Genomic DNA, 19666 nt, shown 5'->3' on the forward strand with positions numbered 1-19666 from the left:
ACTCAACACAGCCGTATTTTGGCGCCGTAGAGCCTTCCTCAGGAGTCTTCCGGAAGTGTTTCAATCTTTGAGGTGATTGGCACACTGGGGAAAAAACACTAAGGGATACACAATCCTTTCTTCCAAAGGAGTATTCAATGGTTAGATGGGTAACACTCAGGAAGATAATGGCATAAAGAAATGCACAGTTCCTCCTTAAGAGCGAGCGAGTGGCGATGCAAAAATCTCAAGAATATTTGCACATCCAAAGTACATAAGTAATGCCATACTGGGAAAAGACCAAAGCTCAAGAATATTTGCACTAATCTATACGTCTGCCCCATTGTTTGAATAGAGCCTATTTTCCCCACCCCTTTTTTTGTTTTCGCTTTTTTGTCCTGTGGGGATCAAGTGCACCTCCACACTCAGTGTGGTTTTTCTCTGTTCAATAACTCAATTCACATACAATTTCCACAGAAGTGCTATTCTCTCAAATGAGAAGAAATTCAATGATAAACGTTGAGAAACATGACTAAATAATATGCACTTCTGTGGACACTTGAGGCTCATTTTCAAAGCACATAGACTTACAAAGTTCCATAGGCTACTCTTAACTTTTAAGTGCTTTGAAAATACGCCTCTATGTATATGAACTGTGTCACTGAACTCTATGACATTGGAAACGTAAATAATAAAAAAAAAAAGGCAGAGGTCTCACTTCTAAGCTAAATGAGGGGAGGTTTTCAGACTAAGGATGTCAGTTGTGAGGCTATTCGGCAATTATTGCTATAAGCCAATTCAGCCACTGAAGCTTTTTCCTCCTCTCACGTAATAAGTCAATGTGAGTGGATAAGAGTATTTGAATTTGAATTTCTTTATAAAAATAGTGCATAAGTAGGCTTCTATATGTGCTCTTAAGCCAGGTGCTCCTTTATGAAATTATGCTCCAACAGACTAATGTGTGTTACAGCAACAGAAGATTAAACTGCTCCAGCTTGGACAGCCAACAATTAACAATATATGGCTTTCAAAATCAGTCTCTTTCCAGAGGAATTATCTGAAGCTCTTTGCTTATTCGCTCTCCAAGTTCTCTGCTGCTAGCTGCTATAATTCTTCGTGACATCAGATCAAACTTTCCTCCTACAATAAAACAGAAATGTTACAGCTTCAATAGTTACAAAACTGATGTTCGTTTTAAATAATAATGAATAAAAATCAATACTGAAAGAACAGTGCTACCATAATTTAACAGTAAAGGAAATAATCCTTAGTCACTTAGCATGAGTCAGCGATGGGATTCTAGGCCCCTGCAGTTAAGTTCAAAGCCACGGACACAATGGAGGAGTTTTGAAAACTATACGCTACAATCAAACACACCCACTTTGTTACTAGCAGTACATTAAGCTAGAATTCCATATCTGGCTAATTTGGAAAGTGTAATGCTAATTCTGCTTTTAACTATTAACAGCGCTGCAGGGGTAGGAGTGAATGGTTTGTTTATAAAATTCAAGCAGAAGACTGGCATGAAAACCTGAAATGCACCTATGGCCAACACATGCAATTTCCCACAGACTCAAGAGTCAGGTCCTATGCCCCAATTTCTATATTAAGGAAATACGCATAGGGTTCTTTTTTGTTATTGTTGTTTTTTGTTTGTTTTTTTACTGTGCTCTTCTGAACTTTTCCTTGGGACATCTTTGCCCTTAACTTTTGGCTGTAATTGTTTGTTTGGGAATCCAAGCGGTTTATTTTGATTTACAAGCAGCAAGACATTTGACAACATCCATATAGTTTTAAGCTTAGCTTAACCACAGCAGCCATCCATATAAACACTCCTAAGGAAGGCCCCTGGGGGCCGAAACACGATTCGTGTCGAGTCCTGGATGATTTAATAAAGACGGTTCGGATATCGTCTGCTGCTCTTTCTTTGGTCACCCTTGTTGTGTTTGTTCGGTTTGTGTGCCTACAAGGGTACTGTTCTTCTGTTTTTCTGCCAAAGCATAGAATAATTCACGATACAGGGACTACATTTTTCTATTTTGAGAATCAATAATCCACTGCTATGGGCAGAACTTTAAATACAGACCTTGTCACATCTGTAAAATGAAAGCCAGCATATATTAAGAAAAACAGGAAAACTGAAGAAAGATATTTCTTCATACTGTTTATAATCCTGCAGTTGGATGAGACTAACCAAACATTGACTGCCATGCAGCTTTGGATTTGGATTCTACAGTACAGCTTTTGCCACTCAGGCCAACCAGGAAAACACTCTCATAGCCTGAAGGGGAGGGAAGTCTCAGCCACCAGAGTTCAGACTAGGATAGAACATTATCAGGCTCTGCAAAAAAACACTGTTACGTCAAAGCAAAGGCTGGGCAAAACAGAAGGGGTAGGGGGCAAAACCCTGGGACTTTTCAAATGGAGGCTTAGGATGCTATAACCTCCTTGGAGGGCAATTTAGTTAAAAACTCAAAGGGAGGAAACTGCTGAACCAAAATGAGATCCCGTACTCTACAGCTTCCCAAACTGTGGGTCAAACAAAGCCTGCATTTGGGATCATGACCTGGGAGACCTCTCCATAGTTGCATCTTTATTCAGCACCTCCAGAGGGAGGGAGGTGTCAATTTTATTTGGCCACCCTCATGGGGGGGTCACAACCACAAAAAAAATGATAAGCACTTCCCTCCTCTCCTATACATAATTCTGTCATCAGACGAAAAGGAGACCTCCTGTCCAAGAGCTATGTACTCTTAGCAGAAAGCATTATTCCTAAAATAGGTGGCTTTAGGTTTAAAAAAGGCCCAGCACTTCACAAAAAGAGGCTGCATCAGCAACTGTTTTTAATTCGAATTGGAAGCATATCTAGTGCAAAGGAAAACTGGACCCAACAGATGAATGAGTAGTTGAATCAAGGACAGCTGATTTAGATTAACGCATTAACACCTCCCCCCCTTTTACAAAGCCGTGCTAGCAGCTGTTGCGGTAATGCCAATACAACCAATTCAAAGTGAACGGGCTGTGTCGCCATTAGCGCGCAGCTTTGTAAAAGGGGGGTAAGTCGTGTACATGACCGTTTTCAACGAATTCTAAGGTTCAGAAAAGCACAGCTTAAACAGTTATGAACAGATTAGTGGTTCTAGTTGGTCTTCACTTAGGGAAAGGGAATGGGACTTGATATACCACCTTTCTGTGGCTTTTGCAACTACATTCAAAGTGGTTTACATAGTATATGCAGGTACTTATTTGTACCTGGGACAACTGAGGGCTGTGACTTGCCCAGAGTCAAAGGAGCTGCAATGGGAATTGAACCCAGTTCCCCAGAATCAAAGTTCACTGCATTAACCACTAGGCTACTCTTCCACTTAGAGTTGCTGCTTATGGAAAAGTGGAGGCGAGGGGATCATTACTGTGGAGAAAACGAAAGATTGCACAAATAGTTGTCTCAAAAGTCATGTGAATATACTTCAAAATATACTCAGATGACTGTATGGACTTTATCTGATACCGATCATGAGCCACTGGTTTTAAGGTGAGAGCAAAAGTGGCAAAGTCTTAGTACTATGAGCTTGTGTCTTACCAACAGACTGGGTAGGGGGAGGCAGTGGCCATTGATCTGAAAGCCCATTGTTCCCAACATTTATTTTTTATGTCTATTGTTTTGTGTTCTTAAAAATTTGTATCTTTATTAATCAAATTACACTGGCTTCCCATCAAAGTGAGAATCACCTTCAATTTATGTACCTTTATCTTTCAAATACTAAAGGGCACAGCTCCAGACTATATGGTACCATTAATAAACTTACCTCAAAGAAACACTAATTATGAGGCAAGAAACAATCTCAGACTATACCTCCCAAATTGCAAAAAAGTGATCTATAAAACTGTCCACTCTGCAGACTTCACTTACCTAGGAACCAAATGGTAGAACGCCTTACCACCCAAAATTATATACAGAAATATACTAGATTCCACAAAATCCTCAAATCGTTCCTATTCAAACAAACCCTCACAAAGAGCAGCCATTTTCTCTTTGCTTCATGTACAATTTCTCGATCCTAATAGATTTTCTAAATGTTAAACATCCATAGCTATCCCAGTATGTTTATGATATTGTATTGTAAAATTGGATTCTTACACTTTGTTATGTATTATTTTTTGTTATGTATCCTATTCTGTTTATTGTAAGCCACACTGAACTCAAAATTGTTTGGAATAATGTGGGATATAAATGTCATAAATAAATAAAATCTTTCATTTTTTTTTTCTTTTTCCACAAAAAAAAAAAAATTTCGATTACTGTCCACTATTCCATTCCTGATGCTCCACAGGTGGACTGTATTTGTTTGAAATAATTTTTTTAAAAAGACAATAAGACACTTTGCTCTGACTCCTGTTTGCTGCATGAATTAACTATCATTTTTATGCTAGACATGCATGTATGTATGTTTGTAAATAAGGTAAAATTATGTATAATCATACCTGATAATTTTCTTTCCATTAATCATAGCTGATCAATCCATAGACTGGTGGGTTGTGTCCATCTACCAGCAGGTGGAGATAGAGAGCAAACTTTTGCCTCCCTATATGTGGTCATGTGCTGCCGGAAACTCCTCAGTATGTCGATATCAAAGCTCCATCCGCAGGACTCAGCACTTAGAGAATTACACCCACGAAGGGACACTCTGCCCAGCTCACCACCGCCGAAACGGGGGAGGGGAATTAACCCAGCTCATCCCCACACAAGTGGGGGAGGGGAATCCGTCCAGCTCATCCCCGCGGAGCGGGGGAGGGACACCACACCCGCCGATGCGGGGGGATCTGGCTTATCCTGCAACCGCAACCGCGGGAGGAGCTGACTGACCCTAACACCGCCGAAGCGGGAGGGGTACAAAGCTGCCCTACAGCCGCACGAAGCGGGAGGGAGTGCCGGCAGAATTTTAAGTCTCAATCCAGCCCCGTAAAACGGAGGGGAGAGGAATGCAGCAGCTCACTGTAACACAAACTCGTCTTAACTCTTGAAGAATCCAAGTGAAAAAACTTGAACACGAAGTCTTTCTGAAGTAACTGAAGACTAAACTTGAACCTGAAATGCAACCAGAATAAAAACAGTACAGATATCTGGGAGGGGCTATGGATTGATCAGCTATGATTAATGGAAAGAAAATTATCAGGTATGATTATACATAATTTTACCTTCCATATCATCAAGCTGATCAATCCATAGACTGGTGGGATGTACCGAAGCAGTACTCACCCAGGGCGGGACATTGAAATCCCTGACCTCAACACTGAAGCTCCAAACCGGGCCTCCGCCCGTGCAGCCACAGTCAAACGGTAATGCTTGGAGAATGTATGAGCCGAAGCCCAAGTTGCCGCCTTGCATATCTCTTCCAAGGAGACGGATCCGGCCTCTGCCATCGAGGCCGCCTGAGCTCTCGTGGAGTGAGCCTTCAGCTGGATAGGCGGCACCTTCCCCGCGGCCACATAAGCCGCTGCAATGGCTTCCTTGACCCATCTTGCCACTGTAGGCTTAGCAGCCTGCAGACCCTTACGAGGACCTGCAAACAGGACAAACAGATGATCCGATTTCCGGAAATCATTGGTCACTTCCAAGTATCTGATGATGACTCGTCTCACATCCAGATATTTAAGAGCAGAGTACTCCTCTGGGTAGTCCTCCCTACGAAAGGAAGGGAGACAGAGCTGCTGATTCACATGGAAGCGAGAAACAATCTTGGGCAGGAAGGAAGGCACTGTGCGAATAGTCACTCCTGCCTCAGTGAACTGCAGAAAAGGCTCTCGACATGAGAGCGCCTGGAGCTCGGAAACTCTTCTGGCTGAAGTGATAGCCACCAAAAAGACTGCTTTCAACGTCAGGTCTTTCAGAGATGCCCTCGACAAGGGTTCAAAAGGCGGCTTCTGCAATGCACTTAGTACCAGGTTGAGATTCCACGCAGGCACCACTGAGTGCAGAGGAGGGCGCAGGTGATTAACTCCCTTGAGAAAGCGCACCACATCTGGCTGCGAAGCCAGGGAAGCACCCTTCAGGCGGCCCCTGAAGCAAGCCAGAGCCGCTACCTGGACTTTAAGGGAACTGAGCGACAGGCCTTTCTCCAGACCTTCTTGCAGGAACGCCAACACTGAAGAAATTGGAGCAGTGAAGGGAGAAAGTGAGCCTGCTTCACACCACGCTGCAAAGATACGCCAAACCCTGGCGTAAGCAGTAGAAGTAGAGCGCTTCCTCGCTCTCAGCATAGTGGCGATGACCTTGTCTGAGAAGCCCTTCTTCCTCAGACGCTGCCGCTCAATAGCCAGGCCGTAAGACCAAAGGGGGAGGGATCCTCCATCACCATGGGACCCTGATGTAACAGGCCCTGCTCCACTGACAGCCGCAGAGGATCGTCGACTGAGAGCCTGATCAAGTCCGCATACCAGGGACACCTGGGCCAATCCGGACCCACCAGGATTACCCTGCCGGGATGCTTTGCCACCCGGTCTAGCACCCTGCCCAACATGGGCCAGGGCGGGAACACATAGAGAAGCTCTTGTGTCGGCCACTGTTGGAGAAGAGCATCTACTCCCAGGGATCGAGGGTCCCGTCCTCTGCTGAAAAAGCGCGGCACTTGGCAATTGGCCGATGACGCCATCAGATCTAGGCTCGGCTGGCCCCAGCGCTTCGTGATGTCCAAGAACGCCTGAGCAGATAGCTGCCACTCTCCGGGCTCCAAGGTATGGCGACTGAGAAAGTCCGCCTTGACATTCATGACTCCGGCAATGTGGGCCGCTGAAAGCTGCTCCAGGTTCACTTCCGCCCACTGGCAAAGATTCATAGCCTCCTTGGCTAGAGGGGCGCTCTTGGTACCTCCCTGGCGGTTGACATAGGCCACAGCCGTGGCATTGTCCGACAGGACCCGTACAGGCTTCAACACCAGTACCGGGATGAACTCCAAAAGCGCCAACCGAATGGCTCTGAGTTCCAGGAGGTTGATAGACCACTTTGCCTCTGCAGGAGACCAGAGCCCCTGCGCTGTCCTTCCCAAGCAGTGGGCTCCCCAGCCCGACAACGAGGCGTCCGTCGTGACGACAATCCACTCTGGGGTCACCAGAGGCATTCCCGCAGACAACTTGTCTGTCTGCCTCCACCAGCTCAGCGCCTTGCGCACTGCTGGGTCCAAGGGAAGGCGCACAGCATAATCCTCCGACATCGGAGTCCAGCGCTGCAGCAAAGAGTGTTGAAGCGGTCTCATATGAGCCCTGGCCCAGGGCACAACTTCCATCGTGGCCGTCATAGAGCCCAACAGCTGCACATAGTCCCAAGCCCGAAGGGAAGAGGCTACTAGGAACTGGTCCACCTGAGCCTGAAGTTTGACAATCCGATTGTCTGGCAGGAACACTCTGCCCACTTGGGTGTCGAATCGAACTCCCAGGTACTCCAGGGACTGAGTCGGGCGCAGCTGGCTCTTCTCCCAGCTGATGATCCATCCCAGGGAGCTCAAAAGAGCAACTACCCGGTCCACAGCTTTGCCGCACTCTGCATAAGAGGGGGCTCGGATCAACCAGTCGTCCAGATAAGGATGGACTTGTACCCCTTCCTTTCGTAGGAAGGCCGCGATGACCACCATTACTTTGGAAAAGGTCCGCGGAGCAGTAGCCAACCCGAAAGGGAGGGCTCTGAACTGGAAGTGTCGTCCCAGGACTGCAAAACGCAGAAAGCGTTGATGAGGAGGCCAGATGGGAATATGCAGGTACGCTTCCTTGATGTCCAAGGATGCCAGGAACTCTCCTGCCTTCACTGCCGCTATAACAGAGCGGAGAGTCTCCATGCGAAAGTGCCGCACTTTCAAGGCCCGATTGACCCCTTTGAGGTCGAGGATAGGCCGGACAGAACCTCCTTTCTTTGGTACCACAAAGTAAATGGAGTAACGTCCCTTGCCAAGCTGACTTTCTGGCACCGGAACGACCGCGCCCAGGCGGATCAGATTGTCCAAGGTCTGCTGCACTGCCACAGCTTTGACCGGAGACTTGCAGGGAGAGAGTACAAACCCGTCTTTTAAGGGTCGGCAGAACTCTAGTTTGTAGCCGTCTCTGATGACTTCCAGCACCCACGCGTCTGAAGTTATTGTGGTCCACTCGCCCAGAAACGAGGACAGCCGTCCTCCAATCTGCACTGGGGCGTGGACCAAGACCCCGTCATTGGGTACGAGACCCTGGGGGAGGACCGGAGGGAGCACCTCCGGGACGGCGGTCTCTGCGAAAGGAATGCTGCTTGGGGGAGAAATTCCTCTTGAAGGAAGAGGGGGCAGAGCCCGACTTGCCCGGGCGGTACAGACGGGCTTCCTGCAACCGTCCTCTGGAGGTACCGGGACGAGTACTAGCCCGAGCCCTGACCTCTGGTAATTTCTTGACCTTAGACGTGCCGAGATCGGTCACGATTTTGTCCAGCTCGACCCCAAAGAGCAGCTTGCCTTTAAAAGGCAACCTAGCCAGGCGGGATTTAGAGGCGTGGTCAGCAGACCAATGTTTCAGCCAAAGCCACCGCCGCGCAGAGATTGTCTGAGCCATGCCTTTCGCTGAGGCCCTCAAGACATCATACAGCAAGTCTGCCAAATAGGCTAAGCCCGATTCCAGGGCCGGCCAATCAGCCCTCAAGGAATGATCCGAGGGGGAAGCCCGCTGCACCATAGTCAGGCACGCCCTGGCCACATAGGAGCCGCAAACTGAGGCCTGCAAACTTAAAGCAGCCGCCTCAAAGGACGACCTTAAGGCCGCCTCCTGTCTTGGGCGTCCTTTAGGGCCGTGCCACCTTCCACCGGCAACGCCGTTTTCTTAGTCACCGCAGTGATTAAAGAATCCACGGTAGGCCACAGATAGGCCTCACGTTCACTCACCGCCAAAGGATAGAGGCGGGACATAGCCCTAGCCACTTTAAGGCTCGCTTCTGGGACATCCCATTGAGCCGAAATTAAGGTGTGCATGGCATCATGCACGTGGAAGGTTCTAGGCGGGCGCTTCGTCCCCAGCATAATGGCAGAGCCAACAGGGGCTGAGGGAGAGACGTCCTCCGGAGAGGAAATCTTCAAAGTGTCCATGGCCTGTAACAACAGGTTGGGCAAATCCTCTGGGCTAAAAAGCCGCGCTGCAGAGGGGTCATCCGCTCCATCCGAGCGGGGATCCATCTCCTCCAAGGAATCCGCAAAGGACCGTTGGGAGACCTCAGACACGCTGCCCTCATCTACATCGGAGGAGACAAATTCCTCCAAGGCCTGGGAATCAACCCGAGGGCGTTTACCTCTGGGAACCTCAACCTCTTTACCAGACGAGGGAGCAGGGGCAGCGTTGTGCATGAGGAAGGCCTGATGCAGCAGCAAAACAAACTCGGGGGAGAAACCCCCCAGACTGTGCACTTCCGCAGTCTGGGCAAAAGCCCTAGACGCACCCTCAACCGGCGCTCGCAATAGCGGGGGAGAGACATGCTGCGCATCCAAAATGGCGTCCGGCGCAAAACTCCGCGAAGGAGCCGCGCGGGAAGAACGGCTCTTAACTTTAGCCGCTTCTGTGCCGTCGCCCAAATTAAGGGCGTTCATGGCATTAATGTCTCCAACCTCAAGGGCGGCCCAAGAAGAAGCCGTCCGAGCCGCGTGGCCGGCCAAGATGGCGGAGGCGAGGAGCGGGGGATGGGCGTTTATGGCGGGAAAAACCGCCACGCCGGAGGAAGGACCGGGACATTCATCGGTCACGAAACTGTCACCCAACAAGGGCGAATCAGGCTTTAAGACCCCCGCATCCCCTCTAGAAGCGCTCAAGCGACCCTTTGCGCCCTCGCCCTCCGACGCCATATGCCACGAGGAGAAGAATCGGGGAACCCCCTGCCCGCTATAAAAAGGTAAAAATTACCTGCTGTCCGCTCCGAGTTGTAACGACCTGGTGTCCCAGTGAGTAGCTGCAATAGACGCTTAAATAAATGTCGAAATAAACGCCTTTAAGGACGTTCAAAATTTTTTTTTTTTTTTTTTTTTAACGGAGCCAGCGGGAGGGGGGAGAAAAGGAGGGACCTGGTACCACCAGGTTTGCACTTGCTCAAAAGAGCCCTCAACCCCAGGCACTCAACAAAACCTAAAAATTAGGCTTGGAGGCCTAGCCAGAGCTGCTGCTGTGTGTGACCACCACCTGCTGAGATAGAGAACATACTGAGGAGTTTCCGGCAGCACATGACCACATATAGGGAGGCAAAAGTTTGCTCTCTATCTCCACCTGCTGGTAGATGGACACAACCCACCAGTCTATGGATTGATCAGCTTGATGATATGGAAATGTCAGTGCTAGTCATTGTACCTGATGCATCCAGCACGACACCACCTGCTTCGGTGACAATGACTGAAGCTGCTGCCATGTCCCAGCAGTGAATTCCCATCTCAAAATATGCATCTGCTCCTCCTGTTGCTACTAGGCATATATTTACAGCGGCTGTACCAACTGCTCGAATCCTGCAACATGTACACAGCAATTAAAATTAATGGTAAAGTATCAAAGACTCAACTGCATGTTATTCTAATCTAGTCTTACATTCATTCTCTGCTTCATCGATGCTCCTTGACTGCCCAAATGGCTCATACATAAGGTTATATACATATTTTAAAAATACAAATACAAAACAAATTCTAAATTTACCAATTAAAATAAAAGAGCAACCGCAAATACAAGCAAAATCTCATTCTCTGTCTTACAACTCCTGGGCAGCATGGACTAATAACATCCTATGGAGTGTCTGCCCAGGTCATGACCCCAAATGTGGGTTTCAGAACCCCAATCCAGTGTGATTGGGGTGTTCTGCACTAACTGTTCACCATTTTTGCATCAAGAAGTTCCTATTCTCTTTCTCAGTATAACTTTGTTCCTTTAACACACATGGCACTCCCTTAGCCCCTCCAAAAATGCAATCTTAGAAACATGGCTCCTTAGACATTCATTTTAAAGGCCTTTAAAAAAGAAATACGAGTGTGACATTATTTGCAAGTATAACTTAAAACAATGCAACTTACCCATGAATAGGAATACAGAGAAGTCTTTCTATGTTTGATAGGACAATTTTAACAATTTCAGGGGTACGGTTAGACCCTAATTCTGTTAGAAGAAGGGATTTTGTAATATCTGTCAAAAAAAGAAATATATTTTTACAAACTTGATTAGAGGAAAAAAAGTAAACGTCTCCCATATGCCCAATACTCTGCATTAGATCTCACCTTTCTGGTTGGACACATGAAGTTTCTGCCCATTGCAAAATGCGCCTTTCCCCCTTCTGCCAGTGTACATTTTGTCTTCCACACAACTATAGACCACACCAAATTCAATCTGTAACAGAAGGTATCCACGAAATCAGCAAACTTGTAAAAAATATTTTGATTGCATAATGCTGGGGCCTCTGCATTCATAATGGTTCCTGTAGGCTGCCTTACTCCCTGCTCAGTAGGGTCAGAGTTCCAGCAGATATACTGATCTGGGAAAGAGATACTTTGTACTGGTTCAAAAATAAATGAGGCAATACATGGGCACTGATTTAAAGTCAGTTCTCTCGTCTTGTAAGATCAAGCGCTATAACTTTGTTTCTGTTGGCCTAATAAAGGGGATTACTGCTAACAAAGTAATTATCCAGGGCATGGATGATTGAAGGGTTGCATGGGATAATGTGGGAGAGTGTGTATGTGTATTGTGGTGGGGGAGGGGGGAATCATATTAATGTTAAAATTTTTCTGTGAAATTTATTGCCCCTAGAACGAGCCCTCCAGATAAGAGATCACCAGTAGGGCAAAGTGGACTGGATATAGATCTTGTTGCAATTGTGGGGAATCTGTTTGCTGTTGTTCTTTTGTGAGTGTATCATTACTGCTTGTTTAACTTTAATAACTGTGTGCCTTGTTTACACTGTAATTCTGCTAAATATATATAAATAAAAATTGTTTTAAAAAAGGAAAGAAAATAAAACCCTTACACAGCATGCAATGTCACTTCATGAGTGAGCAACTATAAAGGAACTTTAATTGCATGTACAAATTTTATTAGAAGAAATTAATTCAACAGATAATTATTGAACACTGAAGCCTTGACTAAATAAATTAAAAATAAAAAAACAGCCTGAGGCTGGGGAAGGGGAGCTTCCAGATGCTGACAGAATTTGTTACATCTGGACCCAGAGAAAATGCTCCCACAACATACATGAATGTGTCTGGGTGTTGGTTAATTTGCTGTAAACCTGACAAAACGCAGTAAAGGGTTCTTTTACAAAGCTGCTATAAAATGTGGCCTGCGGTAGTGTGGGTGTGTCTTTTGGGCACGCGCTGGGCCACTTTTTAATGGGCCGGGAAATGGGTGTGCACAAAAATTAAAACTAGCGTATGCCTATTTACAGCCTGAGCTGTTACCGCCAGCCATTGACTTCGCAGTATTATCCGCATGGTAACCATACAGCGCGTGCCAATGTGGCCACGCTGCTGATTGCCGCTGGAACACCCCGTGGTAGAAACAGAAAAATATTTTCTACCATGGGATTTGGCACGCACCAAATGTCGGAATTAGCACACGCTAGCCCTCCCTGACTTTGTAAAAGGGCCCCTAAAACATTAAGCAGTTGTGTATTATAAGCAACATACCTCTTTGTTTACTGCAAATCCAATTGAAACTGCCACAAATGGAAACCTTTAAAAGAAAGAGATGTGTATTTCCCTACCTTGAATAAGATGACTCATCCTTAGAACAGCAAAGTAATTGTTTAACTGCTAGAGACAGGCAAGTTCCCAGACTGTTCAAAGCAAGGTATTCAAGTAGAAGACCATGATCGGAACACTCTGTACAACCTCTATTCTTCTGGTTTCTGAAACCAAGGCTCAATCCAGATTAAACAATTCAAACGACTGTTGGGACATAACACCTGGACCAAAAAGAAGTCATACGCTCCCTAATTATGTCCCCCCTCAGGTTATGACCCTGCCAATTCACAAATTTACCCATGTTTTACGTAGTATGGTGGTCTCTTTATTATATTCAGAGCCAGAGAGGAATGTAGATTATTATATACAGTGGGGGAAATAAGTATTTGATCCCTTGCTGATTTTGTAAGTTTGCCCACTGACAAAGACATGAGCAGCCCATAATTGAAGGGTAGGTTATTGGTAACAGTGAGAGATAGCACATCACAAATTAAATCCGGAAAATCACATTGTGGAAAGTATATGAATTTATTTGCATTCTGCAGAGGGAAATAAGTATTTAATCCCTCTGGCAAACAAGACCTAATACTTGGTGGCAAAACCCTCGTTGGCAAGCACAGCGGTCAGACGTCTTCTGTAGTTGATGATGAGGTTTGCACACATGTCAGGAGGAATTTTGGTCCACTCCTCTTTGCAGATCATCTCTAAATCATTAAGAGTTCTGGGCTGTCGCTTGGCAACTCGCAGCTTCAGCTCCCTCCATAAGTTTTCAATGGGATTAAGGTCTGGTGACTGGCTAGGCCACTCCATGACCCTAATGTGCTTCTTCCTGAGCCACTCCTTTGTTGCCTTGGCTGTATGTTTTGGGTCATTGTCGTGCTGGAAGACCCAGCCACGACCCATTTTTAAGGCCCTGGCGGAGGGAAGGAGGTTGTCACTCAGAATTGTACGGTACATGGCCCCATCCATTCTCCCATTGATGCGGTGAAGTAGTCCTGTGCCCTTAGCAGAGAAACACCCCCAAAACATAACATTTCCACCTCCATGCTTGACAGTGGGGACGGTGTTCTTTGGGTCATAGGCAGCATTTCTCTTCCTCCAAACACGGCGAGTTGAGTTCATGCCAAAGAGCTCAATTTTTGTCTCATCTGACCACAGCACCTTCTCCCAATCACTCTCGGCATCATCCAGGTGTTCACTGGCAAACTTCAGACGGGCCGTCACATGTGCCTTCCGGAGCAGGGGGACCTTGCGGGCACTGCAGGATTGTAATCCGTTATGTCGTAATGTGTTACCAATGGTTTTCGTGGTGACAGTGGTCCCAGCTGCCTTGAGATCATTGACAAGTTCCCCCCTTGTAGTTGTAGGCTGATTTCTAACCTTCCTCATGATCAAGGATACCCCACGAGGTGAGATTTTGCGTGGAGCCCCAGATCTTTGTCGATTGACAGTCATTTTGTACTTCTTCCATTTTCTTACTATGGCACCAACAGTTGTCTCCTTCTCGCCCAGCGTCTTACTGATGGTTTTGTAGCCCATTCCAGCCTTGTGCAGGTGTATGATCTTGTCCCTGACATCCTTAGACAGCTCCTTGCTCTTGGCCATTTTGTAGAGGTTAGAGTCTGACTGATTCACTGAGTCTGTGGACAGGTGTCTTTCATACAGGTGACCATTGCCGACAGCTGTCTGTCATGCAGGTAACGAGTTGATTTGGAGCATCTACCTGGTCTGTAGGGGCCAGATCTCTTACTGGTTGGTGGGGGATCAAATACTTATTTCCCTCTGCAGAATGCAAATAAATTCATATACTTTCCACAATGTGATTTTCCGGATTTAATTTGTGATGTGCTATCTCTCACTGTTACCAATAACCTACCCTTCAATTATGGGCTGCTCATGTCTTTGTCAGTGGGCAAACTTACAAAATCAGCAAGGGATCAAATACTTATTTCCCCCACTGTATATATAGCAAGTAATTGGTTCAATAGTGTGTCTCATATTTCCTCTCAAATAATTGGGTGCCCACAGAGTGTTCCAAATTCAGCAGCAAAGCACCTGTCTCTATTTTCACATCTAGAGTAAATGGGTTCAAAAGGTGCATTTTACGTAGAGCCCCTTTCTTTCCGAGCACTCTACCAAAACCCTCATCCACACTCTTGTCACCTCTCGTTTAGACTACTGCAATCTGCTTCTTGCTGGCCTCCCACTTAGTCACCTCTCCCCTCTCCAGTCGGTTCAAAACTCTGCTGCCCGTCTTGTCTTCCGCCAGGGTCGCTTTACTCATACTACCCCTCTCCTCAAGACCCTTCACTGGCTCCCTATCCGTTTTCGCATCCTGTTCAAACTTCTTCTACTAACCTATAAATGTACTCACTCTGCTGCTCCCCAGTATCTCTCCACACTCGTTCTTTCTGTTCACCCCTTCCCGTGCACTCCGCTCCATGGATAAATCCTTCTTATCTGGTCCCTTCTCCACTACTGCCAACTCCAGACTTCGCGCCTTCTGTCTCGCTGCACCCTACGCCTGGAATAAACTTCCTGAGCCCCTACGTCTTGCCCCATCCTTGGCCACCTTTAAATCTAGACTGAAAGCCCACCTCTTTAACATTACTTTTGACTCGTAACCACTTGTAACCACTCGCCTCCACCTACCCTCCTCTCTTCCTTCCCGTTCACATTAATTGATTTGATTTGCTTACTTTATTTTTTGTCTATTAGATTGTAAGCTCTTTGAGCAGGGACTGTCTTTCTTCTATGTTTGTGCAGCGCTGCGTACGCCTTGTAGCGCTATAGAAATGCTAAATAGTAGTAGTAGCCCCTCCACCAAAGAGCAAGGTAAAGATGTGGCATTACGCAGCAGAGCTGTGCTGCTATAAAACTGTGGAGGTTCCCAGGCATATGCTGCTCTGTGTGTTCTGTATGAGAGATTTTGAAAGCAAATGAAGGGGGGGGGGGGGGGTCTAAAACCTTTATGCACAAGTTTGTTTATTATTGGATGAATAAAATAAGAACACACACGAGCACCACAACCAGCAAAAAGCCAGGGCTGTTCACAATCAATATAGGCAGGAAAAGCTTGGTCCACATTCAGTTCCATGCGGCCTAAAAGCAAGGAAGAGGGAGTCGGTGCTAAAACCCTTCCAAATGGCTTTATACTTAGTCCCTCCTGCTTGTTCTATCAAAATATCCAATGATCCATTAATAACACTCATTTTTATAAAATTAGTCAGTAGCATTGGGTATAAATGGGTACAAAACATTTGTCAATTACACTCCAGATGGCAAGCTAGATATACATAATACTCCAACTGAACAAAATACTTTAATTTATGAAAAATGTGGAGGAAAACACTTCAATTTTCAATCAGTACCTCACTTGTTCCATGACAATAAAAAAAGGTTACTGAAGTATCACCATCACAAGTGTGAAAAACCTCCACCTCCCTTTATTTCCTGATTTCAATTAATCACTTTTTTCTTTTTTTTATAAAAGTTCTGTTTCTTTTCAATATATTTCATTAATATCAATTTGACGACTGGAAATCATTGTGATAAGCTTTCTCGTCAGAAAGGCTCTATGGAGCCTCTCCGTTTCACAAAATTGCTTCCACAGGAGCTGCTGGCCTAAGTTTTGCCTATCTAAATAATTAAACAGTATATTTAATGGTATCTTTTACACTGGCTCTGTAGCAAAATAGTGTAGAAACAAGAACATAGTTATTCATATTCCGTTTACCTTTGTCTCTCAAGTGCCACTGCTTTACGTTCTTGCTCTCAGATGCATATTTGAAAATGGCGCCCGCTAATTTAACAAAAACGCCGACTCTAAGATTGACATCATGTCCAGTTGTACTCGGAAGTATCTCTGCAGATATACATATCAAGTACGGAAAAAAAATCAATTATTTCAATAAGGTACTGATTGAAAACTGAAGTCTTTTCCTCCACATTTTTAATAAGTTAAAGTGATTTTGTTCAGCTGGAGTATTATGTATATTTAGCCTGTCATCTGGAATGTAATTGATAAATTTTGGCAAGCTAGTTAGCCTTAAAGATTTGCAGTTGTTGAAAGCTACAAAACATTTAATGAAATATGTATTCAACTATTGAGAAGAAAGTTTGCTTTGTTTACGTATAAGAATGCTAATAAGGAACAACTTACTGTTGTTCATAAAGCAAGCATAGGCATGTCCTCAGTGAAACAACTACTGTTAAGATCAGAATTTGTTTAAACTCTGCTAAGAACTGTAATTGAAATGGCTTTTGTTTTATAAGAGTGGCCTTCTACCAGGCAGAGGACACCACCACCAGAGAAACATCCGAAGCTAAAGTTAGGAATCTTAAGGTGAAGGCCAACACATCTAAAGGCAAGAAACAGACTCTGGCAACAGAGCCCTAAATCATCACTCTTAGCCTAAGTATATATACATGTAAATCTCACAGCAGCTGTAAAGTACGCTTTCCCTGTCGGTGCTTCTGGACCCTGACACTGAATGACATGAAGGTGCCATTTTCAGAATACATTTTGAAGTACAGACCGGTGGACAAAGTTGGTTGTTCCATCAATAGGATCAATTATCCAGGTGGGATTATCCGATAAGGTACTCTTCTCCCCAGCCGCTACAGATTCTTCACCAATGAAGCTGAAAAACAGTTTGAAAGACAAGAATGACTGATTTCTGAGCCTTCCTATCAAAGTGCACTAGAGAAGTTCGTGTGCCTGATTCAGGACAGGCAGAAACACTAGCGAATGGGTTTTCAAGAAGGAGCTGTAGGGTGGAAGAGAGGAACCAATGAATGTTGATTGCTGAATCAGAACAATATGAGGAAAGTTCAATGAAATCTCTGGGCCTCTTAAAAGAGCAAATAACCTGGACAGAAATCTGTAAAGTATAGAGAGCTGCATGGGAATGGGGAATGTGGGAATCCCACAGAACCCATGGGATTCCTGCAGGTATGGAAGGAGTTGCCACAGGATTCCCATGTGGATAAAAGAAGTTACTGTGGAATATCCGCGGGAGTGTAGTCAAAATCTCTGGTGACTCCAGAATAAGGCTTGAAATGCACTGAGAGAGGCAACTGGAGCACCAGAATGAGACTTTGAATGTATGGAGAGAGGCAGTTGGAACGCCAGAATGAGGCTTGGAACACTCATTAATTGAGTATGAATACCATCCAAAAAACCAAGGGAGGTTGCTGGGGTTGGGAAGAAACAGAGGGCTGCAAGTAAATAATAACATTGACTCCTGCAGGTACAGGTGGGGATGGAATGGATCTTAGCAGGTACAGGTGGATATGGAGGAGATTAATTGTAGGGATGGGAGGGGATGGAATGGATCTTTGTGATTACAAGATTCCATTGGGATGGGAGGGGATAGGTGAAACTTCTGTCCCCATGCAACTCTCTAGAAAGGGAAAAAAAAACAGTCAGTTTGAAGAGCTGGACTCTGCAGCACTTACTCTGCTTTCTGCCCCCAAAACTCTAAGGACCAGATATATTCAGCCTTTTCCCACAAACACCAAAAGGAGAAAATCCTTTTTGTACATATGCCCCAAAGAATCACTAAACTGCTGATTAACAGGGCCTACTGAAACCTAGTCTAACACACTGCAGTTTGTGATAGTTAAATCAGACGGCCTAGCTCGACTTCCTCAAAGACGTCAGCTTAGCTATGAAGAGTGCAATTCTATCATAGGGGTCTACAGACTACCAGAGTAATCAGGTATACATGCACGTTCCCCCAGATTCAGTAAATGTCGCCTGTTAACAAGCCAACAGGTAATATCAATTATTGCTGTTAACTGGCAACAATTAGAATTTGCACGTGCATCTGGTTACGCATTGTTCTACAACACTGGGCACCCAGATTCTATAGTGTGGGGGTGTGTGGCCAGAAGAGGTGCCATTCCAAAAATTTGTGCACAGTGTTATAGAATACTGGAGATGTGCACCCAAATTAGGTGTAATTCCTGGTGCCCAATTTCAGCAGGCGTAAGCCCTGGCGTCCAAATCTGGGAGCGGGAATGGGAGCTACATGCTATTCTATAAAGGGTACTCAGCCCAGAGTGCCCTTTACAGAATAACGCCGTCAGCCATTTACAGAAGACAGCCCATTATCCCCCAGATTCTATATATGGCATTTTGAGCTGCACGCACAAATTGGATGCGCATCTAAATTTGCACACACAACTTAACAGAATAATGAGCCAATCGGTGCCAGTAATTGGGCAACAACCAACTGGCACTAACTGGCAATAATTAGAATTTATGTACACATATCGTCAGGCATATTTTATAAAGAGGTGCACGTAAATTCTAGTGTGAGGATCCACAAAGGGGGCATGGCCATGGGAAACGAATGGGTGGGTATGGTTTATGTACAATGTTACAGAATTAGGGGGATCCATGCCTAATTGACAATGATTTACACCAGGTTTTCATTGGTATAAATGGTCGCACCTAAATGTAGGGGTTCCCGGTGCTAAGCACTATTTTATAAATCACGCCCAACTGTAAGCATGGTTTATAGAATAGTGTTAAAAACTATTTTGTTTTGGCGCTGATATTTTTTAGGCGCCATTTATAGAATCTAACCTTCTGCGTTTATGTGCAAATACTTGATTATGTGCCTAGATTCAAGAGACACATACATAAAGCAAAGTTACTCAACTGTAGCAAGTGTTCTCTAAGGACAGCAAGCCAAGTATTTTCAATGTGGGTGATGTCATCCGATGGAGCCCAGCGTGGGCACTGCCCATCACCTACTGCTTTTAGAAAATTCTAGCAGCATCCCACCACGCATGCACAGGTGCCTTCCTGCCCAACATGCAAGCGCAGGTCAAACAGTCAAATGACACAGCTGAAGACGACAACTCCTAGGGGAAGTGGGAGGGTATGTGAGAATACTCGGCCTGCTGTCCTCAAAGAGCACCTGCTACAGATAAGTAACTTCACTTTCTCCAAGGACAAGCAGGCCAGATGT

General features: G+C 45.4%; 1 protein-coding gene across 3 annotated transcripts in view; it reads right to left on the reverse strand.

Annotated features, from left to right (window-relative positions):
• Nucleotides 1–884: 884 nt before the first annotated feature.
• IMPA1 (inositol monophosphatase 1) overlaps nt 885–19666 on the reverse strand; it is a 29769-nt gene continuing 10987 nt past the window's right edge. For all 3 annotated transcript variants that reach the window (XM_030215944.1, XM_030215935.1, XM_030215952.1), the window contains exons 4-9: nt 17222–17326; nt 12627–12672; nt 11223–11331; nt 11022–11130; nt 10315–10466; nt 885–1119 (exon numbers count right to left, since the gene is read on the reverse strand). In XM_030215944.1, coding sequence (XP_030071804.1) covers nt 1013–1119; nt 10315–10466; nt 11022–11130; nt 11223–11331; nt 12627–12672; nt 17222–17326 — 628 coding nt within the window. In that variant the 3' untranslated portion in view covers nt 885–1012. The remainder of the gene's footprint in view (nt 1120–10314; nt 10467–11021; nt 11131–11222; nt 11332–12626; nt 12673–17221; nt 17327–19666) is intronic.

This window comes from Microcaecilia unicolor, chromosome 1 (assembly GCF_901765095.1).
Source record: "Microcaecilia unicolor chromosome 1, aMicUni1.1, whole genome shotgun sequence".
Taxonomy (NCBI): domain Eukaryota; kingdom Metazoa; phylum Chordata; class Amphibia; order Gymnophiona; family Siphonopidae; genus Microcaecilia; species Microcaecilia unicolor.